General features: G+C 38.9%; 1 protein-coding gene across 2 annotated transcripts in view; it reads left to right on the forward strand.

Moving 5' to 3' along the window:
- Nucleotides 1-27,092, forward strand: part of LOC120799857 (teneurin-3) — a 106,427-nt gene that overhangs the window by 61,174 nt on the left and 18,161 nt on the right. The window contains exons 3-5 of one of the 2 annotated variants that reach the window (XM_040145303.1): nucleotides 16,740-16,978; nucleotides 22,625-22,745; nucleotides 23,340-23,410. In XM_040145303.1, the coding sequence (XP_040001237.1) occupies nucleotides 16,740-16,978; nucleotides 22,625-22,745; nucleotides 23,340-23,410 (431 nt within the window). Of the gene's footprint in view, nucleotides 1-9,593; nucleotides 9,665-16,739; nucleotides 16,979-22,624; nucleotides 22,746-23,339; nucleotides 23,411-27,092 lie in introns of those variants that run through there. The other variant, XR_005708901.1, reaches the window with a different exon arrangement.

The raw sequence follows: 27,092 nt of genomic DNA on the forward strand, positions 1-27,092 counted from the left end.
GTAAGGGTGTGGAGGTAGGGGCGGTGGATGTCTGTGTCAGAAATTCAGCCTTAATATGGGAAGTCAGAGATTGTAACCTTTCTTGTTGTTTTTTCCCATAATCCCGTCCTTTTCCTAATCTTAACCTTTTAGTTGCATAACTTTAACAATACCTTAACATTAGCCAAGTGTTTAATATTAGTTTCCCAACCTCAAACATACCTTAACCATAGTTCATGTAACAACAATCTTTCCCCAAGATCAACCATATTAAAATTGAAATGGGTAGATATTGTAAAAATTAAGCATTTTACAAACACTGGAAATAAACATTGAAACTTTTCTCACTGAATGTAGTCTGTAGTTTTGTCAAGTCAGTTAGCCATCATTTTGAGTATTATTTTCGGTGGAATTTGTTTGCCAATTTTACTTTCAACTTGAGAAAGATTCTAGTACTGGCTAGTTAGCCTGGTGATGACTGCCACTTGCTGGTATTTAAGAGGGCCGCAACTGACCTGAAATCAATGTCAGCGTCACATGAATCAACATCTTATATAGAGAGATGATATCCTTAATGTTACAAATCCATAATTTTTAGGTTATTTATTTAATTATGCATATGCATATAATAACATTTCTGAAAATATGCCAGAGTTAGCCAGAAGAGCTAATTTTTATCTGTAGTCCCTGTGCAGGCAATAGTTAAAAATCACACGTTAGGAATAAAAGCATAGAAAATACAATCAACAACAAAAGTAGTGGAAATATGGAAATACAAACAGAATCTGCACTACATAGAAACAAAATAGATGGTTCAAAGACACACAAAACCGAAAATAGCATGGCATTAACAAAAAACAAATAGCATGACAGCACATTCAACAAATAGCAATAGCTAGACAACAAACAACAAGAAAACACCTCACTGTTCTTGTGTTCACAAGTTTGATTTCTAATAAACCAAGCTCTTAATGTTTTGGGGAATGAATGGTGGTTGGGGAAGTTTCTTATGTGTTGCAGTAAATTGTTTCAATCCTGAGAGGCTCTGACAAAAAAAAGCAGATTGGCCAAAACTACTGTGTCTTCTCATCTGGTTGTTGCTCTGGTAGTTCGGCTTGTTTTTAAGGTAATGTAAGTACAGAGTGGTGGAGGAGCCAAATTGTGTAATACCTTGAAAACGAGACATAATCTTCTGTATTTAACCTATTTTTCCCAGTTCCCAGTTTCCCGGTAAAATGTGCTTTTTCAGAATATTACAATGATGGTATTCCTGTGGCTTCTGGTCTAGGGTTTTTATTGTTTTGTACAGAGATTCTATTGGCTTAGCGTGGTTTCCGTGTCCCCAGCTTGTCAGACAGTACATGATGTGTGGGAGGATCATTGTATTCATACATATTTTAGCTGCATTAGTGGTCATGCAGTTCCTTGTGAATTGGCCAGATTAAATCTAACATTCCTTGGAACTTTTTTTTACTTTTGATGTGAAAGACAGATTTGAATAAACTGTGATACCAAGGTATTTAAACTCAGACACAATCTGTAGTTTTTTCCCCAGAGACTGTGATGTCTGGATCTGGTTTTGAGGTTGTTTTTTTATGAAGAACATGCTTACTGTTTTTGTAATGTTAAGCTGAAGGCAGGATTCTGGACATCTGGACATTAACGTGTGAACAAACTGATTATAGATCATCTATGTACGGGCTAAACAAGAGTGGGCCTAGAATAGACCCTTGCGGTATGATTTTGTAAATATAAGTGAATTAGGGGAGAAGTTAAACCTGGAGAGCTTCGCTATGAGGTATCAGAGGCTTTCCGTAGATCCAGAAATACAGCTCCAACAACATTGCCTTTGTCAATAATTGATTGAATGTTTTCCACAAAGTAACAGGTGGCCGACTCTGTGGAGTGTTTTGCTCTAAAGCCAAACTGCATAGGGTGTAGGATGAAGGGGCTGCTGTTGAGATGGAAAACAAGCTGCTCAGATAGCCATTTCTCAGTAATCTTAGAGATGACACTATAGCTGATTTCCTTGCAACTGGAAATAAACCCCAGGAAATGGATATATTACTTACCTGGCAGATAGGGGCTGCTAGTGACTCTTTAACACTTTAGAGCATTGCAGTATATATATCTTATACATACATATCTTGTTGAGTCATCTTAAGTGAGTCGATCATCCGAAACAGTTTGATTTCTATAATTTATTTAATATGACAATTTCAGAGACAGAGGCTAGGTGGCTGTTGGGGAAGTTCTGTGCTGGTGCAGTAACGGAGTCAGTAATGTAGCTGTTGAAGGCCTCAGCTAATCTTTATCGGTCCTGAGTCAGATTTCCATCTAGTTGCAGTTCTAAGTGCTTTCCTGACTTGTTGTGTTTTTTAATCTGTTTCCAGATCAGTTTCACATTGCCTTTTGCCCCACCAATAATATTTATGAAGAAGTAAAGTAAATGATCTGTTTTAAAAATAAAGCTATTAGAAATTCCACATTCTTCTCAGATCCCTTGTGTTTTTCATCAAACTTCCAGATGTGGAGTGCTCTATTTGGTTGTGCTATGACACCATTACTATTATTAACATTACTATTCAAACCCCAGACATTAAAGCACTGTCAGAATCCATTGCGTGTCCTCTTTTACCACTGAAAATCTTCTAAAATATCTACACAGTTCTCCTTTGACTGAGGAATTCTTACAGAATTATTATTTTGTTGTATTAATGCACATCATTTGGTGTCATCTGTCACCTTAATTTCAAAGTTGATTACAGGTTTCAGCTTAGGAAGTATGTTGAATTCATCTTTCAAATTCTTCTTTCAATGTTTTTCTAGTGATTTTCATGTGCAAGTATACAATGTTACTCTGTGCAAAAACATACTTTGCAAATAGCTTTAGTCTTATGGCGCATTCTGTGCTCATTTTATTTATTTATTTTACCAATCCACTCACCAGCACTTGGTTTGGCTTTTAGGTAGCTATCCAACTCAATCTATGCCTTGACGCCTTTGTCATGTTCTGCCTCTTTGATATACTCTGTTATCTAAATTTCAGTCTCCTGTTTCTCAGTGATGATCACCTCTATAATACCGTAATTTTGGGCCATTTTGTTCATTGTGTGTGCTGTACTCCATATAGTGCCACTGCATAATGGTAATACTGTGTAGCTAGTGTCTGTCTCTCTTTCTAACGGTTTACGGGTTTCTGTAATCTTCTCACAATAATCTCATTCATGAATCAGGTGCTTATTTCAGTGATATGGAGAGATCTACTATAATCAAATGTTATTTTGGTAAAATTCGATAGTGGGCAATAAACTGATTTTTGCTGAGTTATACTTGAGGCTCGTGAGCCCATAGTCCTTCCCAAAAGGTGTTAACTGCTTAGGTCAAGCAAGAAATTCTCCTTAAGTGTTTCATTTTTGGCACTTTCATGCCATTATCATGACATTACCCATTATTCATATGCATCTTAACTGGCATTTACAGTAAACTGTAAAATTGAAATGCTCCCCGTGTGTTTTAAGCATATGTTTTTTGTTTGTTTGTTTGTTTGTTTTAATTTCACAGCAGGATAAAATGTTTATTTTTTTTAATTTGGCAATAGATAAGTGTACAGCTTCAGCAATCTCCTCATCCTTCATTTCACTCCTCTTTTCCCTCCCTCTCCTCTAGAGCTTGTTATCTATCTTCTTTTTCCCTTATCTCTGGATGCATTGAGACACACTTACACAGAAAGGCACACATGCACACAATGTACAATCAGTCCTTTGTGTTGTAGCCAGTTGAAAGCTGCTACCTGAACAGGAAGGAGGAGATATGGTGATAAGAGGCAAAAAAGAGGGAACAAAATAGTAAGCTGGGCTAAGGAGTGAAACTGATGCAGAAATTGTACCTTTTTTTGAAGAACCTGAAAATCTACCCAACATAATCTGAAGTTTCTGTAGTAAGACATTAAAGATATTAAAAGGAGAGGTGCAGAAAGAGGGAGAGAAGAAAAAAAAAAGAGAGAATAGTGAGAAAGGATAGATGGAAGATGGGGGAGAAAGAAGAGAATGAAGGATTGAGAAAAGGCTGGGAATTTGAAATCAATGTACTCATTGTTGACAATAGTCAACCTTCCCTCCCTCACCACCTACACTAGACGTTTACGCGCTCCCCATCCTTCACTCTAACTGCTAAGGGTATCTGTTTATACGGTAGCTACTGAATCAGTCAGCTACATCAGATTTCAGCTAATAGCGCTATACAGATGTTGTGGGAAGTACAACCCTGGGCACACTGAGTCCAATTTTTCAAAGCTCTTAATGAAAAGCTCATCACTGGAACATAGTTGGACCACAATGGTTCTTCATGCTTCCATTGTTATATGTATGTATGACGGTTTTGAAGGCTATCTGTATGTGCAGATCTGTGAAGAAGAGGGTGCAATTAGATAAAGAGCGATAAAAAAGAGATATTAAAAGGGCGCCAGTCAAATCTCAAATGATGCAAAATCATATTTATTTGAGGAAAATTACAGTTTCCTTATAGGTCCTCACTGATCTGATTTTTTTCTCTCTTCAGTGTAGTGGAAGTTTTAGTGACATTTAGTCACTCAGTCTGTTTCCATGGCATTTAGTTGCTTTAATTAGTACACCAAATTAACTTTTTTGCACAATTTACACTTTTTTCAAATTTTTGCAATTCCACTCAGGTATTTTTATATGCAAATTGGAAATGCACACAAACAGCTGGCTGGAAATGCAATTTGTGCTTATATGAAAATTTTAAACATAATAACAGCCCCCTAATTGCTTTTATGCTCTAGATGAAAGTAAGCAGAAATTACAATGCTCATTTTAATTTCACATACAGTATACTCAAGCATTGGTGATACTTTCCTTATTGTCGATGCACCACTACTAAATGAATGTACAAGAAATACTGTTATTTTAAAAAAAAACTAGTATTTTGCTAAATTGCTTCATTTAGAAGCCTTTATGTCAGTTATGTTGTCTTTGACTAAGCAGTATTTGACCAACTTCATATTTTTTTGGTTCTTCTTCTTCTTCTTCTTCTTCCGCTCATCCTTCTCTTCTTCTTCTTCTTTTTCTTTTTCTTCTTCTTCTTTTTCTCCATATTATTATTATTATTATTATTATTATTTCCTATTTTATCTTCTTTCCATTTAAAGCCCGTATGTGTAGGATTTTACAATTTTTGTAGTGCACACGTAGTGTTATTAGAGAGGTACAGGTTTTTCATTTGAAAACAGTAAGTCCCCTTAATTTTGATTATAAAATATGTGAATGGAACCTGCAATGGTATTTTGTGACAATGTATGGTATTTTTTTGTTGTTTGGTAACAATAAAGTTGTTGAATCGGTCTTAAATCTAATCTCAGGCACAGTAGCAATACAAAAACTCTGGAATGTCAACTTTAAAAACTTGCAGACAACCTATAATTGACATGGGCAAACAACAGTGCTCAATATATGTGAAAACCCTGCAATGTGTCCATCTGTGTTGGTTTGTCCTTGAACTGGAAACTGAACCCCCAACCTCTTCCAGGGGTTTTGCTTCTGGCTGGCTCTGTTCTCACCCTGACCCACCGCTCACAAGTACATACATGGATCAGTGTTGTTTCTGGAGCAAAAAAAAGGGAATGATGAAAGCACTCCGGCTATGCAAAGGCATCCCCTTCCTACTTACACTTTCTCTCACAAGGATGCTGTTGTCAGTTGGACAGCAGCATCTTTGCATCTGTCGCTCCTTCTTCATCCCTCTCTCTTTTTTAATCTGAGAGGACAGAGGGGGATTAGGTGCGAGAAAGGGAAAGGTAGGAAAGGGAGAGAGAGAGAGATTATCCCAGCAGATTGACACTTGTGAACTCACTGAGAGTCAGGTCAGATAATGTGGGAGTTATACCGATCAGCCAAAAAATTAAAACCGGTTGCCAGTTTTAATTTTGAATTGTATATTTATGTATATATATGTATATTTATATATATATTGACTTGATTATTCCGCTGATATGAGAACAGTTTGGACAGATGGACAGAAAACCTAAGGTCGGCTACAGACTGAAAGCTAATACAGCATGCAATCTACTTCCTTTCAATAATCCATACCTCCTAAAGGAACACCCTCGAATGCTATCCAAAGATTATAGATGTATATAGATGTATGTGTACAGATATATATATAGATTTAAATAGATGGCTTGTTTACTACATTTGATTATTGTCATTAGATTATACATTATGTCTATGCAAGCTGCTCTGTATCTGAGTGAATTTTGTGCCGTTGTCCATTCATGTAACGTGAGAATCTTCGACTTCTTTACTTAAGAGTTGGCTTCTCAGCAAATTTTTTTTCTCTTCATAATTTCTGTTACTGGGAATAGTTAAGTGAGTAAAAGATGACCTGGTTTCCAAAATGCATAAATTTAAAGATGACACATTTCTTAAAATTTTAAGAAAGATTACTTTTTACTTATTTCCATCTTTTAAAGTTTCAAAATAACAAAGAAGGAAAAGGACTTGAAACAAAAGTTTGGGCACCCTGCATCGTCAGTACTTAGTAACACCTCCTTTGACAAGTATTCCAGCTTGTAAAGGCTTTTTGCAGCAGCTAAGAGTCTTTCAGCTCTTGTTTGGGAGATTTTCACCGATTCTTCCTCCCAAAAGGCTTCAGTTTCTGTGAGATTTTTGGGCCGTCTTGCATGCACTCCTCTTTTGAGGTCTATTCACAGATGTTTTGTGAGGGCCACAGTAAAATCTTCAGCTTGCACCTCTTGAGGTAGTCCATTGTGGATTTTGAGGTGTGTTTAGGATCCTTATCCCGTTGTAGAAGCTATCCTCTTTTCATCTTCAGCTTTTTTACAAACGTTATGATGTTTGCTCTCAGAATTTGCTGGTATTTTATTGAATCCATTCTTGCCTCTACCAGTGAAATATTCCCTGTGCCACTGGCTGCAACACAAGCCCAAAGCACGATCAATCCACCCCATGCTCTACAGTTGGAGAAGTGTTGTTTTCATGAAATTCTCCACCTTTTTTCTCAAAAAATTGTATTTTAACTTCATCAGTCCACAGGACTTGTTTACAAAATGCATCAGGCTTGTTTAGATGTTCCTTTGCAAACCTCTGACGTTGAATTTTGTGGTGAGGATGCAGGGCAGGTTTTCTCCTGATGACTCTTCCAAGAAGGTCATATTTGTTCAGGTGTTGCTGAGCAGTAGAACAGTGCACCACCGCTCCAGAGTCTGCTAAATCTTCCTGAAGATCTTTTGCAGTAACACAGAGGTTTTGAATTACCTTTCTAGCAATCGTATGAGCAGTTAGTACACACTTCATGACTTTTAAAGTTGTCAGATTGCTGTAACGTTCACACTACACAACTTATTGTCTTATAATCGGAATCTTGAAAACGTTGTGGTTTGCACACTACATGACTGTTCAGTGCGTCAAAAAATTACAGGATCTTTTCCCAGGAGGAATCCCCAACAAGTCTGTCTGGTCTCCACACTATGTTTTGTCATGAAAACATGTGATAAGTGACACAGGAAATGACATTATACCATACATTTTTTGAATACTACATTTTGTAAACATAAGTCTTCAGGAAATGTAGTACAATATAGACAAAGAGTTAGAAAAAGAAAAAAATAAAGATTATTTAGTACCATGTCACAAATTTTTATGTTGCATAAAAAGAGAAATGATTAAAAATAACAAAAATAACATACATACAAATCTACAAGAGAGGTTTACTTAATGAGTTATAATATTAGAGTTTGCATAAATTAATAGTTTTGTTTTATTATTTATTACAGGTTTTTTATTGTGATGATGTTTGGAAATTTATTCTTATGTCTGTCTGTTTAAATGTAATATTAGATGGAAACTTTTTCAAGAATTTAATTTTATGAATGATTATTGAAAGTAGGATTGTTGAATATCAATAACAAATTACATTCTTTAAGTGAGATTTCCCTATCAAAATATGTTTTGACATTTAATAATATTTAGCCTGCTAGATATCTTTTGGGCATCTGTGGTGCATCGGTGAGTCTTTATATCGTGTCTTTGAACAGTTCACAAATAGTGATGGAGCGCCGATTTGCCAACGCCAAGTGAACGCGGATTTACCTCTGATTTGGCAAGCTTTTCTTGGCAATCTCCGAACGCTGTTGGCAGGTTGAAAATCTGGGCTAAAATTTTGTAATGTTAACTCAGCATAACTCAGCCATGGCAGTGCCACTTGTTCTGCTCTGAACAAAAAGGAAGACAGCTGTCTTCTACTTTATGTTAGACGGGGTGTGTTAAAGTGTGTTAAAGGGTCATTTTGTACACTATAAATCTGACCTCAGACTCTGCTTTCTTGACTTAAAGAGTTTTCTGTCGTGGGTGATGAGTGCAAGGTGCCACCAACAATTATAATGAGTAAATTAACCCTGGATCACCTAAAAAAAAAAATGCTGCTGCACTGCTTTCACTGGGTTAAAACTTTAGAGCATATACCACTTCTGCTCATATCACAATGGTAACATTATGCTGTAATTTTGGATTTTCCAATTCAAATGTTAGAATTTATCAGTTTTAAAAACACAAGGGAACAAAACTGCAAAAGTAATCACCCCATTTTAAAATGTTTGTTTTAAATTTCAGAACATGTACTACCTCACAGATGTAATTGCCTTTTTACCAACCAAACAAACAGTGTATGACAACATATTTTAGGGTGCACCTTGGATTCACCATTGAGGAATAGGAGCATATTTAAGGAATTATATGGAATACATTTCTATACCTAATAACACCTACTGATGGCAATGATTGATGGCAATTGTGTGTTTTAGGCTTTATGTTCTTCATACTTTCAAGTTTGTAAATTATAGATGTGTCACATATTCAAGCAATTTTTACATTTTATAGATAACTTTTTTTGTTACATTTAACAAACAGCCAGCTACAAAGCTTATTCTATGTTGGTTTTGATAAATCACGGGTTGAAGCTGTGCTAGCTAGCATTATTACAATATATTGACATTCAGTGGTATTTCTGACATGCAGAAGCGTAGAGCCCTGTGATTGGCTTAATGCTATTTGGACTGCACGTGTAGAGCAATATCTTTAGTCTTATCGACCACTCAAAGCGCTTTACCCTACAGCCACATTCACCCATTCGCACCCACATTCATACAGCGCTCTTTCTATACAAACAGTGCTTTTCGACACACGCACACATGATACATCATGTGATACATCAGAGGCAATTTAGGGTTCAGTATCCTGCCCAAGAACACTTCAACATGCAGACTGGAGGAGCAGGGGATCAAACCACAGACCTTCTTGTTAGTGGACAACCTGCTCTACCTCCTGAGCCACAGCCACCCAATTTGCACCTTGACAAGACTAAAATTAAGTGGGAAATGCTGAATAGTTGGCATGCTTTGTAGATTACTTCTGGGGGCTGAAAATGGTCAAATTCAAAGATAGTGAATATTATCAGCTAGGAGCTTCTGCTATTGGCAGCTTCAACCTGAAATGTCACTGTCAGCAAGTAAAGATCATTTATTCAAACCGTGCTATATCTGTTATAATGTGTATGACTGTGTTTGCATGTGCATGTAGATAGTCCCAACATGGGAGAAGTATGTGCGAGGCAAGAGCTGCTCAGTGACATCTCCAGGCAGAGGAAAATGGAGAGCGACACAGAATCCCGAGGCACCCGTGCTAAATGGTTAATGGTAAATGGACTGCACTTATATAGCGCTTTTTCCAGACTTATCGACCACTCAAGGCACTTTACCCTACTGCCACATTCACCCATTCACACACTCATACAGCGCTTTTCTATTCATACTACACTTTCTAAACACACAGACATCATGTGATACATCAGAGGCAATTTAGGGTTCAGTATCCTGCCCAAGAACACTTCAACATGCAGACTGGAGGAGCAGGGGATCAAACCACAGACCTTCTTGTTAGTGGACAACCTGCTCTACCTCCTGAGCCACAGCCACCCAATTTGCACCTTGACAAGACTAAAATTAAGTGGGAAATGCTGAATAGTTGGCATGCTTTGTAGATTACTTCTGGGGGCTGAAAATGGTCAAATTCAAAGATAGTGAATATTATCAGCTAGGAGCTTCTGCTATTGGCAGCTTCAACCTGAAATGTCACTGTCAGCAAGTAAAGATCATTTATTCAAACCGTGCTATATCTGTTATAATGTGTATGACTGTGTTTGCATGTGCATGTAGATAGTCCCAACATGGGAGAAGTATGTGCGAGGCAAGAGCTGCTCAGTGACATCTCCAGGCAGAGGAAAATGGAGAGCGACACAGAATCCCGAGGCACCCGTGCTAAATGGTTAATGGTAAATGGACTGCACTTATATAGCGCTTTTCCAGACTTATCGACCACTCAAGGCACTTTACCCTACTGCCACATTCACACACACTCATACAGCGCTTTTCTATTCATACTACACTTTCTAAACACACAGACTCACATCGGGGGCAATTTGGGGTTCAGTATCCTGCCCAGGGACAATTCGATGAGCTGACTGGAGGAGCCAGGGATCGAACCACTGCCCTTCCAGTTAGTGTACTTTATTCAACATCCGGCAACTTGTCTCCCTCAATTTCTGATTTTGTCCATGAAATGTACTATAGATGATGGCAACACCTGGATGTCGACTTTTGATATTTTCCTTGTCATGTAATATACACCATATTTTATTTTACTCTTTCTGTTACTTTGCTGTTGTATGCACTGGTATCAGTAAATCAGTGTGAATGACTTGCAACACAGTGTTTACTGTACAGTAATGTGTACAATACCAAACACAAATAATATACGTTGTGAGGCTCTGGATAGAGTTGATGCACAACTATTCTTCTTCTGCTTGTTCACATTATTCGCCTTTTCACCTTAGGTGTGTTAGAGTTAAGTCTACTTAAAGTGCTCCCCAGAAACTTCTCTTTTTTCGATATACACCTGGATTTTACTTTTACCTGTGGGGACACAAAGAATTAAAGGCATAAGAATGAGAGTTTACATATATACAATAAGTGTTACTGTCAGTCATGTGCATGTGCTCTACAGCAGTCTTTCCTTAGTAATAAAAATCAGGGCCACAGTTCAGTAAGATTTGTAAGGTCTTTTTTGTACCTACTTTATTGTCGATAGTGGAGTGAGGCAGAGAAAAATAAAGTTAAGGGAGATAGTGTGTGTCAGACTTAAACCCATTAAATCTTACATACATGAATCTGACCTGACCTTAGATATTGTCCCTGAACTCTCCCATGCCCACTTCAAATTTACTCTTTTATTAGAAAAAACAACTGTCAACATGGACAGTCTTTTGTCTTCAGAATAATTATGCAGGAGCATATGGATGTGTTCTATGGGTTTTAAGGCTAATGGAATATTATTTGCTGCTAAAAAATATGCAAATAAAAACTGACAAGTAAATCAAAAGTGACAAGGTTTTCAACTGTCAGCTGTTAAAGGTTAATTGATATACTAAAATAAAGAGAAGTGCTGAACGGTCTCTTTAATCCCTATTAGCTTTTCTTCATTGTTCATTGAAGCACAGTGTTCTTAATTAACAATTTAATTATTGATGAAGCACCTGATGAAGCTCTGTTAATTCACTTATTAATGGAAAAACAACAGCAAACCGATCACTGCTTTGAGTCATCTTTCTTTCCTCTCCTGCTCCCCATGCTCCCTTTGCCCTTTCGCTGTATTTCTGTTTTGTCTCTCAAACCTCTTCTCTCTTTTTTCACCTCCTCCCTCATCTCAGTAAAGTGAAAATACCAGACACTTGTTCAAGTAAGTGCTTTGTGTCAAATGATTGTTTCTTTCATTTTAATTAAAAACATGTATTTATCCTGCTTGTGTTAAATTTATTTATAAAGTACATTTCATTAGCTGAGAAGAAAGTAATCCTCACAATGCCTCCCTTTTCTGTCATTTTCTAGCTCTTGATCTCTTTCTCTTTCTCGGTCTGTTTACTGTCTTAGTCTATCTGTCCTCTATGCAGCCTCTCATCATTCTGCTTCACCTTTTCTCCTCTCCATCCCCCTTCATGCAAATTGTCTTTTGTTTTGACCCTTTATTCTTTTCGCCTTCATCTCTCCTTTACCTATTTCTATTCATATTTCTCTTGTTGTCTGTCTTCATTATTCCTTTGCTCTCAGCATCTCACAAATATTCCTTTTTTTTCATGCAGAGCTTTACTTTCTTCACTTTAATATTTGAAATCACCAAATATAAGAAAGCAGTGGACTGTCGTCAATACAAATGTGTAGGCCTCAAGTTGCAGTTCCATCAATTGAGTATGATTTTATGATTGTGGCAATGTCCAACTGAACACAAATATGCAAATGTGTTACACAAGTGACATATCCCACATTGGTTGTTAATCCGATTTCTGCATTAGAGTTCTGTCAGCAAACTTTCCTGATCAGCAGTCTCTCTTTGCATGTATCGCTGCCACACATAGTTGTGTGTTGTTTGGTCCATTTGTTGTAAGCTCATGCTTTTTGGAACAATACACTTGATCCCTATATGTGGCAACACCTGCTTCAAATCTCGGGAGGAGGGGAGTCAAACAGTGCAACCAAAAAAACAAGAAGCAACGTTGTGCATTTCAGACTTGTTGCAGTACGACAATTAAAAGATCAGGCTGATCACATCATGTCAGTTTCAGGAGTGGGTATATCTGAGTTTCCATGCATATTATATCAATAGTTTAATCTTATCAAAAAATAGCTGTGAATCAGGACCTCCAGTATGTGGATAAAGCAGCTCATGAAAATGTGGTGAGTAAGGTATTTAATAAACATTTTGTATCCTATGGTTGTCTAGGATATACATTACAGTATTATCAGGATTTGCTACAGGTTGTGAGGGTTTTTATTACCTTGAATTACTTACAAATATTGAGAGCTAAATCCAAATAAATTTGATAGGAGATTTTAAAGAACTGAGATTCAATACGTAGAATTGATACCAGATTTGATAATACGCTACTGTACGTCAGCTCAAGTATATTTGCACTGTGACTGTTATCTGGAGAAATCTGTTTTGTCACTGGTAAGATACGTAATGCTGATATTTGGTAGATGTGGTTGTTGCATATTTTTTGTAAGAGTAACATTGACAGAAGACACTGATGTGTTTGAGGGGGGAATTTCTGAGGTTAACAACTCTTTTCTGCCTTAACATCAAGGAAAAGTGATCATGCCTCAGTAAAAGAAATAACCATGCCATCCCCAAAAGCAACAGCAGTAGGCATGACCTGTAGAATTCAAATACTATAACCCGGCTGACATCCAATCAGCAGAGAACATTATCAACAGAATGTGCTGTTTTGCAAACCAGCCAGAAGAAGACTGAAGAGTGACATGGTACTATGTATGTTCTTGTTATGTTTGTGCAGGCTTCCTTCTAGTGCTCCTGTTGTTCTCCTACAGGGCCTCAGATCATGTGCAGTGAAGACTCTGATGACCAAGGTTCAATATGTACACTAGCACACAAATAGAAATAGAGCATGTGGGAAATAAATGGTTAGTGTTACTAGTACTCCAGAACAGCTTTAGTCTGCTGTTATTGAAGATAAGATTATACAAGATAAAGTTAATTTTCATTGATACAAGATTTATTTAAAATAGAGTAGAAGGGAATGCACACACTAAATACTCTGGACAGTAAAGTGCATCACAACCCAATAACACACACACACATACCCATTAATACCACACATACACACATGCATGCACGTCCGGAGGGTAGAGGATTTAAGGCTCAGTGTCTCAGATTAAGTTGATGGTTTATGAAGCTGTCTGACCACTACTGGCTGTCCTTTGCTTCCCCCCTGTCTCAGCCTTGCTCAGCCTTTCTTTATGTCTCTTATGCAAACTGACTCTCTCTTCACACTTTTTTTAACCCTCCTTGTCTGTGGCTGAGTTCAGTATTCGATATGGGATATGATCTGTTGTCAAGAAAGTCAAAAATCATATTGCCACACATTTTTTCACACCTTCGATTTTTAAGCTGTCCCATCCATACCTCTCGTCTCTTGCTTATGTGTCTGCGTCTTTTTCTCTGAAAACCTAAAAGTTACCATGTGGTCACACTAAATAGAATTCTGCCTCGAACTTTCTCTCACCCCCACGCTCTTATATGTCCATCTATCTCTAACAAATTAAAGCTAGACCCATTTCGAAGGCCAACACTGATGTTTTTGTATTTGAGCTTCTAACAGGTGATATTCTGTCCTTCGTACCAAGGCTCATGCTGAGCTCTCACTATAAAACCCCCTACTGACAGCAGCAGATGACTCTGTGTATCCAAGGAGGTACACATGACTTAAAGAACTGCTGACAGAATGTGGATCCAACCCATCAGCTTACTGTCCCATCTTAGGATCAATTCTGCCTTATTACATAAAGATCAGCATAAAAATCAGCAGGCCTGGCATGTGTGCTGACAATCAGCAATTCTGCGTGAAAGCTAAACTGTGGCTATTTAAAGCCACATTCACATGAACATAGTTTGTCATAGTGATATATTTGCATGAATTTGATAGTTAAAGAGCTTTTGCTATGTCCTTTGGCTAAAAACAGCCATAGGATGTGTTCCTGAGCTGACCGTATTGACATTTGCTGTAACTCCTGTCACTGTACAATAATGAAGTAAAGTGCTGCAATTATCAATTAATCCATTGATTTTTCATTAACCTATAAATTGTTAAAAAGTCAGAAAATAGTGAAAAATTCCCATCACATTTCGCAGTGCCCAAGGTGAAGTTTTCAATTTGTTAGTGTTTGTATGACAAATAAGTCCCAGACCCAAAAATTCTCACTTAACAATGCTATGAAATAGAGAAAAACAACAAATCCTCACATTTGAGATAGTGGGAACACAGAACATTTGCTTTTAATTAATTGATTAATTGAGGCATGTATCTGTGTGCCTCTCTTCACCAGTTTTCAACAACTTATTATGTATTCAGGCTACTTCTACGCACTGCTCTGTGTTGTATAAGACAACTAAAGGGCAGTTCATCATATCTTATATGGAGAGGGCTGGTGTTGACTTCTGTCAGCACAACCAGAGAATGATCAGGGCACGGCAGAGACGAAGTGAAGAACGTTTTATATGGGAAGAGGAATGTGCTGCCACTCCACTCCACTCCACTCCACTCCACTCCACTGCACTGCATTCACTTGTGTTTTTGGTTATATACATTGAATGCCATTGTGCCAGATGGCAAAATTAAGTTACATGCATTGACAATATGAAGTTATTTAAAAAAAAGAATAAAAAGAACAACACACACACACAAAAGCATGTATATTTCTTAGGTGAGAAATATACTTTAAAGTCAGTTTCTCTGAAGATGTAAAAACTGATTTGAGGGCAACAAACAAAACTTTTGGAAACTTTAAGTTGAAAAAATTTTATTATCTTAACGGGGACATTATAATCTATGCCTTTTATACGTTAAGATATTCTATTTTTTGTTTCTAGATAACGATGCCCTTGTAAAATAAAGGGATGTCTTATTCTAACAAAAATTATGTTCTGCTGCATTTGTACCCAATACATCGGTAAGAAAAAAAAGTATTACAGAAACTAAGAATGTTTATGCATGTCTCAATTTCCAGTGAAACTGGAAAAAAAACAGTTGCACATTTTATCACATTTAATTAACAGTAACAGGTTGTTACCCCTCAAGCTTGGTCACATATTGTACAGATGTGTTAGATGCCTGTATCATTACAGCCCTACTATATAAATCTACCAAGACTCTCTCATCTGTACATCACATTGTGACACCTGTTTTTGTTTGTGCAAAGAAATTATGAATGATTGCAATGCAAGTTGTCAACTTGTTTCCTCAGTTTTGGAGGGTCAATTTTGGAAACTAAATTTAGTTTTGGAAAAGCACCAATGCTCAGGACAAATCCCCTGAGGCGAGTGACTGACAACATGATGTCTTAAAGACAGGTCAAAATGAGGGTTAAAACAGGCTATAGTCAAGTTTAACTGTGAGGGGACAATTCATTTACATTCATAAGAATGCCTTTACATGATACATGGAGAGCAATCAACAGTTAAGTGTCCCAGCATTCTTTGATGAACAGAAATGTATTGAACATATCAGAGCAGTTATGCATGCAAGTACATGTGGTTTACACTTAAGGGCATGAGGGTAACATAAATCTTTGAGGTTGATTTGCTATTCGGTAGACTTGGAAGCTACATTAAATGTATGAAAGAAGAATCTATTTACAGGAGAAGCATTAATGAACCGAATGAAAAGAAGATTGGTCCATGATAAGAATGTCTCATTGTTAATTAAATGAACCTGCAAGTCAATATTTCTCTCTAACCTCATATGACTTTGTCTCTCTTTGTGCGAACCTTTTTATGAACACTGGACGTGCAAGACAGACCGAATGTGTCTCTTTGGTTTCCATGTTAACCAATGGGAGTGAACAACTGAGTCTGCTGCTGCTTATGAGAGTTTTTGTGCAGATCACACTAAAATACACACACTAAACACACTCTAGGTGGTGACGGTCAGCAAAGGAGCACAAAATGTATACGCTGTTTTTGTAGATGGTGATAATATACACTAATGTCAGTTTAAAATGTAGCAGTCATTGTAGGATGAGGCCTTATTGCTACATCACTTATTCTTTCATGATCCTTTCTTTCATTAACTACCCATTTTCTTCTGTGTTTTTGCAGGTGGAGTCCAACGACACTTCACTCTCACTGTCTGACTCACTCTCTCTGCCTTCATCCTTTATCTTCCTCTGTCTTTCTTTCTCTGTGTGTGTGTGTCTGTCTTTCTGTCTATGCAGCTGTACAGCAGCATGCCTGTATGTTTGCCACCAGCACAAGCAGAAGCATTATGGAAGTGAAAGAGCAACGTCCATACTGCTCACTCACAAAGAGCCGCAAGAACAAGGAGGGGCCATATACTGGTGAGATAGCTCAGATAGCTCAATTATTCATGTAGTCATTCCTTTATTTGCTCACTGATTTGTTTCTCCATTGATTCATAAGTTGAGTCACTCAGTGAGTAAATCATCCTGTTTCCATTCAGAAATCATTTGCTGGCCTTAAATTTAGTTAATAAGAGATATACTTTGTGTTCCTATTGAAACTTTTATATGAAAGCTTCCTGTAGATAATGTGCAGTGCAATATCTTTTGATTACTGCTGCTATGATTAGTGTAAGAGCCTCCCATTGACAAGTATTTATAAATATTTATCAAAGTGCATCATTTTTATTATATCAGAGGTGGACCACATTGATTAGGGGAAAGTCCCTTCAAGTTACAAGAGCAGAGAGGATCTTCTCCACAGGAATAGCAAAAGGGAAACCCTGATCTCCTGCATGCCCACTTAATGAACACTGACCCTGCCACCTTTGACCCTTCAAGTCCCTTGCAGAGCCAGCAGCCAGGAATATTCAGTTTGCAACCTATTGTGGGTGGCAAGCACAATTTTGATAAGCATTACCTCACCATCATATCTTACCTCTAGGAACCAGTTACCCAGAGTGACTAGCAGGCAACGACTTTTAATCTTACTGTGAACAGACAAAAGAACTGAAGAAAATCAACAGGCAAACCAGCATGAAAGCAGCAGACATTTTAAAAATCATTACCACCAACAACAAGGAGAATCAAGACATAAGAACAAACTCACCAGAACACAGCAAGCATCTGGTCTAGACAGACACACACACAGACACACACACACACAAATCTTTTTTTATTTTTACTTCATTTTTTTTTTTTTTTTAACTTTTTAGTTTCTTGTATATTTTTAGTTAGTTACAATAACTGATGACAGTTCCATCAGTTTTATAATCCCGCATACCGAACGGTCTATCAGCACATACACTTTCATCAGGACTTGTTCTTATTTGGACCTATCTCTGAAACGTAAGAATAAGACTCCTCAGGTTGCATGTAAGTATTCCCATAAACTCTTGATCAACTTACTTAAATCCTGATGCTTTTATAATCAATAGCTTTAAGTGGCAATTTGCAAGTAAGCTGTTGTGCTGTTGATTTGACTCGCTACTTCTTAGGGTCATTTTCTTCTTTTTATCAGGCCTTGCATACCATCTCCAAAGCAGATTTAAAATCTGTTACTCATTTGTTCACTTAGCATAGTTGTGTATATTTATTTCCCCCTTTTTTTTCCTGTCTTGGTTTGTTTCAGCTGTAGAGTTAAGTATTTCTCACTAATGTTAGTAATAAATATTTGTAATCAAAGTGAACTTATTTATGCTTTCTTGTGCTTGCATCTCAGTCACTTAACCTTAAAAGATGTGACCTTGCATTTTCAATTAAGGACCAATATATTCTCCATTAACCGACAAACCTTAAGTACAGTATGCAATGCCAAACCTTTCACAGCCAATGAGATCAGAAAAAAATAGGAACAGTGTGGCGTATTACAAGAAAATCCCAGTGTCATACAATCTAGGCAACTGTACTCAAACTCCCATGTTAGACAAACTTATCCGGAAGAGGAAACAAAGCCAAGATTATTACCACAACTGTCCCTTTGTAAACATCCATCACAGTTTACAGACCACCTTTCTGTTAAAAATTCCAACCACTGTACTTCCCATGGTTCTGCATGCACACAATTTTCGTGTGCAGTGAGGAACTGAACTGTCCTAGCCCTGCAGCTTTAAATTGGGGTCATTCAGGTGTGGAGTGACCAAAAAAGCCACAATATTCATTTTCTTCTCATCTTCAAAAAGAGGGAAAATTGCCTTGCCTTATTGCGCTTCAGCTGTGCCAAGAAAGCTGCGCGTTCCCTTCGGATGGGCCAAAAGTGCTCCAGCACCCTGCCTTTGCTGAGCCATTTTACATTGTTGTGCAGCTGATGTGAATAGGATGTCCTGAGAAAGTTAATCACTCTCATCATTGTGTTCATCACCTATGCATACTCTTCTGACAGGATGGAGCACAGGACCGACTGATATTATGCAATGGTAAGAAATGTGCTCAGGATTATTTTCTTCCAATCTTGCAACAGCTCCTTTCTGTCTCCCTACCATGGTAGGTGCTCCATCAGTGGTCATTTAAAGCACCTGTTTCAGCTCTACTCCCTTCTTTTTTAAAATCTCCCTTATGACCAGGCACAGTAAATATCCTCTCCTCTGGTCTGAAGTGTCTAACACCTAACAAGTCTTCACAGAACTATTTCTTCTCCATGTTGACGAACCTTACATAAACTAACAGCTCAGCATTGTCAGACACATCAGTGGACTCATCTACAGCCTACGCATGGTCCCTTATGAATTGCTTCATCCAGCTGTTCTAGCGCATCCTGGGTGAATATTTCAGTTTTCTTTGTGGCTGATGATGCTGACATAGGTATTTGCTCAATTTTTTTAATGAAACTCTTTTATTTTCCCTCAAGCAAAGCTTCAGCTACTGCACTAGTGCACTCCTTGACAACCCTTCCGTCAGTAAATGTTTTTTTTATGTTGGCCGAAAATCCAAGTAACTTTAAGGGGACATTTGTTTGCATGATATTAGGCATTGAATGATTGTGTTAGGATTCTGGTGGATTGATGAAATTGGGCCCTTAGATATTTTATTTTCTGTTCTCTTAGTTCGGATTTAATTGGGTGTGTGTGTGTTTACTCAAAATGGTTTGTGCTTTGTTTCGTAATGGAGCTTCACAGTACTGCTTTTAATAATTGCCGCAGTCTCTGAACATATGAGACATACTGGTTTTGAATTGCCCGCGGGAAGAATGAACATGTAAGAGTCTGTCTATTGTTGATTAAAAGCTCTGTTTTTCGCTGTCTACTTTTCTCTTTTTAGAACACACGATGAGAAAGTACTTTACTCTGAATCGTTTATTTCTTCTTCTTTCGTCTTCTTCTGTGTGTGTGCATCTCACTCACTGACTCGTTTGGCAATGCTTATCAGAATGCACATATTTGACTGGCTGAGTAGCATCATGTGAGATGATTTACAACGCATGCAATTCATCTGTGAGTTTCTTGTGCTGTCAAGGCTACAAATGCTGCGCCAGTTAAAGAAGAAAGCCTCCGTCAAAATTAAATCATTCTCAACAATTAGTTGATTTAGAGTTTAGATAATCTATCCCTAAACTTTTGGGTTTTTTACAACCTGCCTGATGGTCCGACCTCGATTCCTTTAGTGTTGTTTGGTGAGTAAAATGTCATCAGAACTGATATGTAAAAATTAATTTAGACACATTCATTTGGACAGACATGCTATAATCAGCATGTGGGGGGCAGTTGATATCCTGGTAGCGTTTTCAGAGGGCAGTAGTTGATATTCCTTGTGAGGTACGTGAGGAAGGCCCTGGGTGATTTTTGTAGCTGGCCTGAGGCTGTACTTAGTCCAGCTGCTGAGAAAGCATTCCTTCCTAGAGCAACCTACAACTTTGGAACGTATCCCCATAGAATATTGGTTTTATGGGCTTGACTGCAATTTGGAAAGCAGGATAGGGAGAATAATTCTGCGGCCAATCAAACTGTCCCCTCATTAAGCAAATAATGCACCTGCTCTCACAGACACTTGAAAAATCAAGTAATCAAATATCTGTTTTCGGTGAATTGGATGATGAGAGGAACTTTATTGATATTTTTGAGTAGCTCCAAAAATATTCTGGTGGTGTTCAGGATGAGGGTGTTGTTTCAACAACTGGATAAAATCGTAAACATTTTCCAAATAAATGTGCAGCTGCTCCTCTTTGTTGATCAGTATTTGGACGATGTCGTTGTGAGAGGCACTGGCCACACAGCTTTTGGTTTATAGTACAGGCAGGAGTACGTACTTACAGGGCTCCAAATCTGGCGGGGACCAATGTCTGCTGCCTTTCGTTTTCTGACTGAGAGAGTTACTGAGAGATGATTCTCTTTAAAGACCCCATTGAGATGGAACTTAGGGACACAAGTCCAAAGTCACTCAAATGTTTTGGGCATGTTGTTCTTTTAAAGATGGAATGATTTATAATTCTTTCCATGCTGTAAAAACAGACATAGTCGTCAACATACAATGGGATATGTCTGTGAGCAGGTCAGTGGTGTTTGCAAATGGAGTGTGTGAGTGAATGGATGTGCAATAAAAAACAAAGAAAGATATCAGCTAACAGGCCAGGAGGAGAAAGCGAAAAGATCTTGCTAATCTGATTTATAGACTCCGGAACTCAGCCTACTAAGGTGTACTGCATCTCTGACAAAGTCTCAGCTCCACCCTCTGACTTCCTAGAAGGAAAGGGAAAACACAGCCAACCAGAGAAGACAAAGAGTGCTACTTTGTGCATTCTCCCATCCTCAATCCTCCTTGACCCGGAAATTGATCAAGGTTCACCATCATCAAGGATGTTCCAGCCCGTTACATGTGTCTCAGAGGAGATGAGGAGTGAGGAGAGAGGAGGCTCCTGGAGGAGCTCAGAGCGAGGATTCAAAAGTGTATCCTACATGGAAATTTTTTTCTGGATGGCAACACTCCTTCGACTGGAGTTTGGTTGTTGATTGGTGAGCTGATCTGATGGGACAGTAAAGGAGTGGCTGTGGTGGAAACAGCTTCACTATAATATTAATAACATTGCATGGTTTGTAATACTATAGGCAAAATACCTCTATAAAACAGGAATGGCTGATTTTTTTAAGGCTCTGACTTTTATTCAGAATATTTACTGCTGCTGTTATTGCTCCCTTCACATGTGTTCTGTTTTTCAGTAATAAACAAATTTAAATTGTCTCTTTGTGTTATTTCTATCAGTCCCATTCTGTGACGCCCTGATGCTGCATATTTTTACATTAAGTGTTGGGGAGGCAGTCAACAGGCACCGGGTGTTTTCCTTTTCGTACTGTTACTTATTTTGTACACATTTGATAGTTGAAATGGTGCATCATGAGCAGTTGCAGTCTCTTTAAAGTGACACTGGAGGGAGCGAGGATGTCCCTTTCGGTGAATAAAATTCCTCCATCCTCGTGTCTCTGCCTCGCATCTCTGTCTTGCATCTCCCCTGGGAGGAGCTAAGAAGCTAGTGAGGGAAGTGAGGAGCCACATTAGCTAAATGGAGAGTCACAGTACTCACACTATGTGTTTTGTTGCATGCACCTATTTTGCCAGGACCATTATGTATGTTCAGAGACCAAATGATAGTGCTGACCTGTCCGATCAATATGACTTTTCTCTCAGCACACTCTAACACCTTTCTATAATTATCTACCTTATCTACCTTCCTGTACTTATCAACCAAGAAATGCAGGGTCTTACTTTAATTGGTGACAAAAAAAGACATAAATGAACATACTGTACCGTAATTTCATCATGAATTACTTGTCTTTACCTCTCATTAATACTGTATGCATTTTGCTATAAGTATGATTTAATCAGAAATGAAAATTGAAAATAATACAATCCAGCCACAGCCTGGAGGGTGGGAAACAAAATGTGATTGTTTGTTGATTTTGTGCGTGCACGTGTGTGTGTGTGTGTGTGTGTGTGTGTGTGTGTGTGTGTGTGTGTGTGTGTGTGTGTGTGTGTGTGTGTGTGTGTGTGTGTGTGTGTGTGTATCTGTATCTGCTTGTGTATGTCTATCTATACTAGGTTCATCAGGGGACAGCGGAGACGGTGCTATTGGCTCTCAGGGACTACGGGTCCCCACTCAGAAGTCCTACTCCTCAAGTGAAACACTCAAAGCCTTTGATCAGCACCAAGACCAGACCAGGTTAAAACTGGGATCACACACATCATAATTTTCAATTTTTGTATGCCAATGGATAATATTAGATCTGTGTCATAGATATGCACCAAAACATTCTTTCAAATTACAGTATTTTGAGTAGACTTAAACACAAAAACACATTTTTACAAATATGATTTAACCTGCAGCAGGTTTGGTACAGTCGCATATCTGCTGATAATTCCAGATTGGTAGTTACAGTTTTTGAAATAATTACGTACCTTTTTTATAAATTCTCATATATGCTCACTATATTGAACAGAACCCTGCAGCCAGCAGACATGCAATTTTGTATACCTACCTTTTCATAAGATCCTTTCTACTTATTTAAGCTATTATTTCTTGTTTCATAACAAAACTTGAACCAACTGTTTTTTAATTTGTCCAAAGTGCTTTCAGGTTATACTGATGATTTCATTAAAAAATGTCTCATTGATTGACAGTTTTAGATCAGTGAATGAACATCAATTTTACCAGTGCCATATTTTTTACAACAACCCTTGATCATCCAATGAAAATCAGTGGCTATCCCTTATTATAGTGACACAACTGAGGACTTTTGTCCTTGGTTGTTGACAGGTTACTGTACGGGACGACCAAGGGACACAAGGACATGGTTCACCGTGAACAGGATGATTATAACAGACAAGGTGAGAGTCCATACACAGACACATATGCTGCCCTTGCCTCCTCTTGTTGGTTATCTGTGCACACTTAAAGCAACAAGACTCAAAATGAACCACTGAGAGTGACACATCCAAGTCTTGTGAAAGAAATAGAGAATAGGGTGAAAATAGCACATTAAGAGAAATAATGCTTAACCACGGATTGCATCCATTGTTCTCCAGCTCCAATTCACAATCCACAGCGTCAATATTTGAGAAATGAAAAAATCATAATTACTCTATCATCTTATCACCTCCTTTTTCACTGCTAGCCTAATTGGAGCTAATTTAAAATTAATATAACTTTTAATTGAACGGCGGTGCTCCTTATCTCTTGTTGTGCCATTAATTACAGAAAGCTTTTATAATATCCCTTTTCATTTGCTGATTAAAAATGAAGAGGCAACCACTGAGATTTTACAGGTAATTTGTTTGTCTTCTTTTCATTTATATTTTAAAGGATTATCAAATGTTATTTGCACCTGATTTCAGCCATTTCCAGTTGATGTTAAGGTATTACTCCTGATGATTTATTAAATTTAATGAAAAAAGTATTCTGAATATCTAATCCAGTCAAGAAATACTTTCCCCAGTTTGGAATAAAGAAACAGAGGCCCTTTCTAAAAACACATTAGGCATGGTCCTTTTGTTTCTTTAGGGGGACCTGTATATTTAAAAAAAATATATATATATTCCATTAGATGCAATTAGTAAAAGGCCAACAGCCCTGCATCCCTTAAGCATCCTTCATTATATTGTGAGTATATGATACTAACAAGTAACAAGTAAAATGACTGGCATTTTAAAGCAGATATAGTTTTTCCAGACAGACATGTATTTTAAACATATCTGCTCATGTAAATCTTGCCTCATTGTGTTTGTTTTCTCGCATTATTACACTCAATTACACTACATTCTCTCTGTATATATATCTATATATATGAGTCCCGGCCAGGGCGGGGTAACACATATCCAGTGTGGACCCTTACGCAAGGTCCTTGATGCTTCTGGCCTACCTCAGTACGAGTGAAACCTCAAATCCGAGAGTAATACCGGCTTGGACGTCGCCCGGGCCAGGTGTTGGGGAACCAGGACAACCTGATGAGAAATGGGCTACTGGAACAAGACATACATGGAGCAGGGCAGAGAATTAGGGATCTGTTGGAATAGTGACAAAGCACCCTCTGAAAGTCTGGTAGAGGATGTGAATGCAGCATTATGTACTATCCCTACTAGGACCATAACTGAGACCAATCAGCTGATATACACCACAGCAACAGTGACCCTAGAGATGCTTGGCTACAAGATGAACACCATAAGCCACAAAGAGCATTAACCCCCATGGAGAAGGATGCTGGAGGCCAAGATCAAGGCAACACGGAGAGAAGTTAGTCAACTCTTAGAGCTACAAAACGGTGTGGGGATGAAAGGGATACCCAGGAAGTACAAGCTGTCTATACCTGAGGCACTGGAGACTGCCAAGCAAAGGCTCACAGCTCTGGCTACCCACCTGAAGAGATACACGGGAGAAGCAGGAGCAAGGAGAATAAATAGGATGTTCTCCACCGAACCATCAAAAGTGTACTCTCAGTTGCAAGGTAATAATACGAGAACAGATCCTCCCAGGGCTGAGACTGAACAATACTGGAAGAGCATATGGGAGAAGGAGGCATCACATAACACCAATGCTCAGTGGCTAGTGGATCTAAGAGCAGACCACAGCAATCTCCCAGAACAAGATCCAGTAACCATTACAGTGGCAGACATCCAAGAACGAGTTTTAGGAAGGAAGAGCTGGACAGCACCGGGCCCGGACATGATCCACACCTACTGGCTAAAGAAACTGATTGCACTCCATGAACGCCATGAACGACAGAGTGGTTAACCCAATAGCGGACAGTCCTGATCATGAAGGACCCCCAGACGTTTACGATCCCATCCAACTACCGGCCAATAACCTGCCTCTGTACAACATGGAAGCTCCTGTCAGGCATCATAGCGGCTAAGATGAATAGGCACATGGCCCAATACATGAGCAGGGCCCAGAAAGGAATTGGTAGTAATACCAAGGGTGCTAAGCACCACCTACTGTCGATAGAGCAGTCACCCAAGACCGAAAGACCAGGCAGATCAACCTGTGCACCGCCTATGACTCAATGCCACACACATGGATACTGGAATGCTTGGTAATGTACAATATCAACAGGACACTAAGAGCCTTCATCAAGAACTCAATGGGGCTATGGAAAACAACTCTGGAGGCCAACTCAAAGCCAATTGCACAAGTTACCATCAAGTGTGGCATATACCAAGGTGATGCACTATCCCCGCTACTGTTCTGCATAGGCCTTAACCCCCTCAGCCAGATCATTTCAAAAAGGGGCTACGGGTACCGGTTCCGAAGCGGAAAAACCATTAGTCACCTCCTCTACATGGATGAAATCAAGCTGTATACCAGGAATGAGCGAGACATCGACTCACTGATCCACCTCACCAGGATCTACAGCAACGACATTGGAATGTCATTCGGATTAGATAAGTGTGGTCGAAGATCGAAGAGAGGGAAGATGATCAGAACGGAGAGGGTTGAACTACCAAAAGGCAGCATTGCAGATGTTCAGGACAGCTACAAATACCTTGGGATCCCGCAGGCAAATGGGTACCTTGAGGAGGCCGCAAGGAAGTCAACCACAGCCAAATAACTACACAGAGTAAGGCAGGTCCTGAAAAGTCGGCTGAATGGGAAGAACAAGATACGGGACATCAACACGTACGCCCTGCCAGTCATCAGATACCTCGCTGGTATAATAAGCTGGCCAAAGAAGGAGATGGAGGCCACTGATATCAAGACAAGAAAGATCCTCATAATGCATGGAGGGTTTCACCCCAAGTCCAGCACCCTGAGACTGCACACTAAGTGGAACGAGGGAAGCCGGGGACTGGTGAGCATCCGAGCCACTGTCCAGGACAAAACAACCAACATCCAGGAATACATCAGGAAGATGGCCCCCAAAGATGAACTGATAAGTGAATACCTCAGGCAGCGGAAACCCGATGATGCAGAGGAGGAGGAGGAACCATCATGGAGGGACAAGCCCCTACACAGCATGTACCACCGACAGATAGAAGAAGTGGCTGATATCAAGAAATCCTACCAGTGGCTGGAAAAGGCTGGCTGGAAGAGGATCAATAGAGGCAGGGATCTACCACACCAGACAGGACCCCAGGTGCAGGCTGTGCAAAGATGCTCCTGAGACAGTTCAGCACATTGTGGCAGGGTGTAAGATGCAGGCAGGAACAGCGTACATGGAACGCCATAACCAAGTGGCAGGCATAGTGTACAGGAACATTTGCACTGAGTATGGGTTGGAGGTCCCAATGTCACAATGGAAGACATCTCCTAAGGTGGTTGAGAATGACCAAGCCAAGATCCTCAGGGACTTCCAGATCCAGACTGACAAACGGTTGATGGCTAACCAACCGGACATCGTGTTAATCGACAAACAACAGAAGAAGGCAGTAGTGATAGACGTAGCAATCCCAAGCAACAGCAACATAATGAAGAAGGAACACAAGAAGATCGAAAAATACCAAGGGCTGAAAGAGGAGCTAGAAAAGATGTGGGGAGTAAAGGCAACAGTTGTGCCAGTGGTAATTGGAGCACTGG

This window comes from Xiphias gladius, chromosome 15 (genome assembly GCF_016859285.1).
Source record: "Xiphias gladius isolate SHS-SW01 ecotype Sanya breed wild chromosome 15, ASM1685928v1, whole genome shotgun sequence".
Classification (NCBI taxonomy): domain Eukaryota; kingdom Metazoa; phylum Chordata; class Actinopteri; order Istiophoriformes; family Xiphiidae; genus Xiphias; species Xiphias gladius.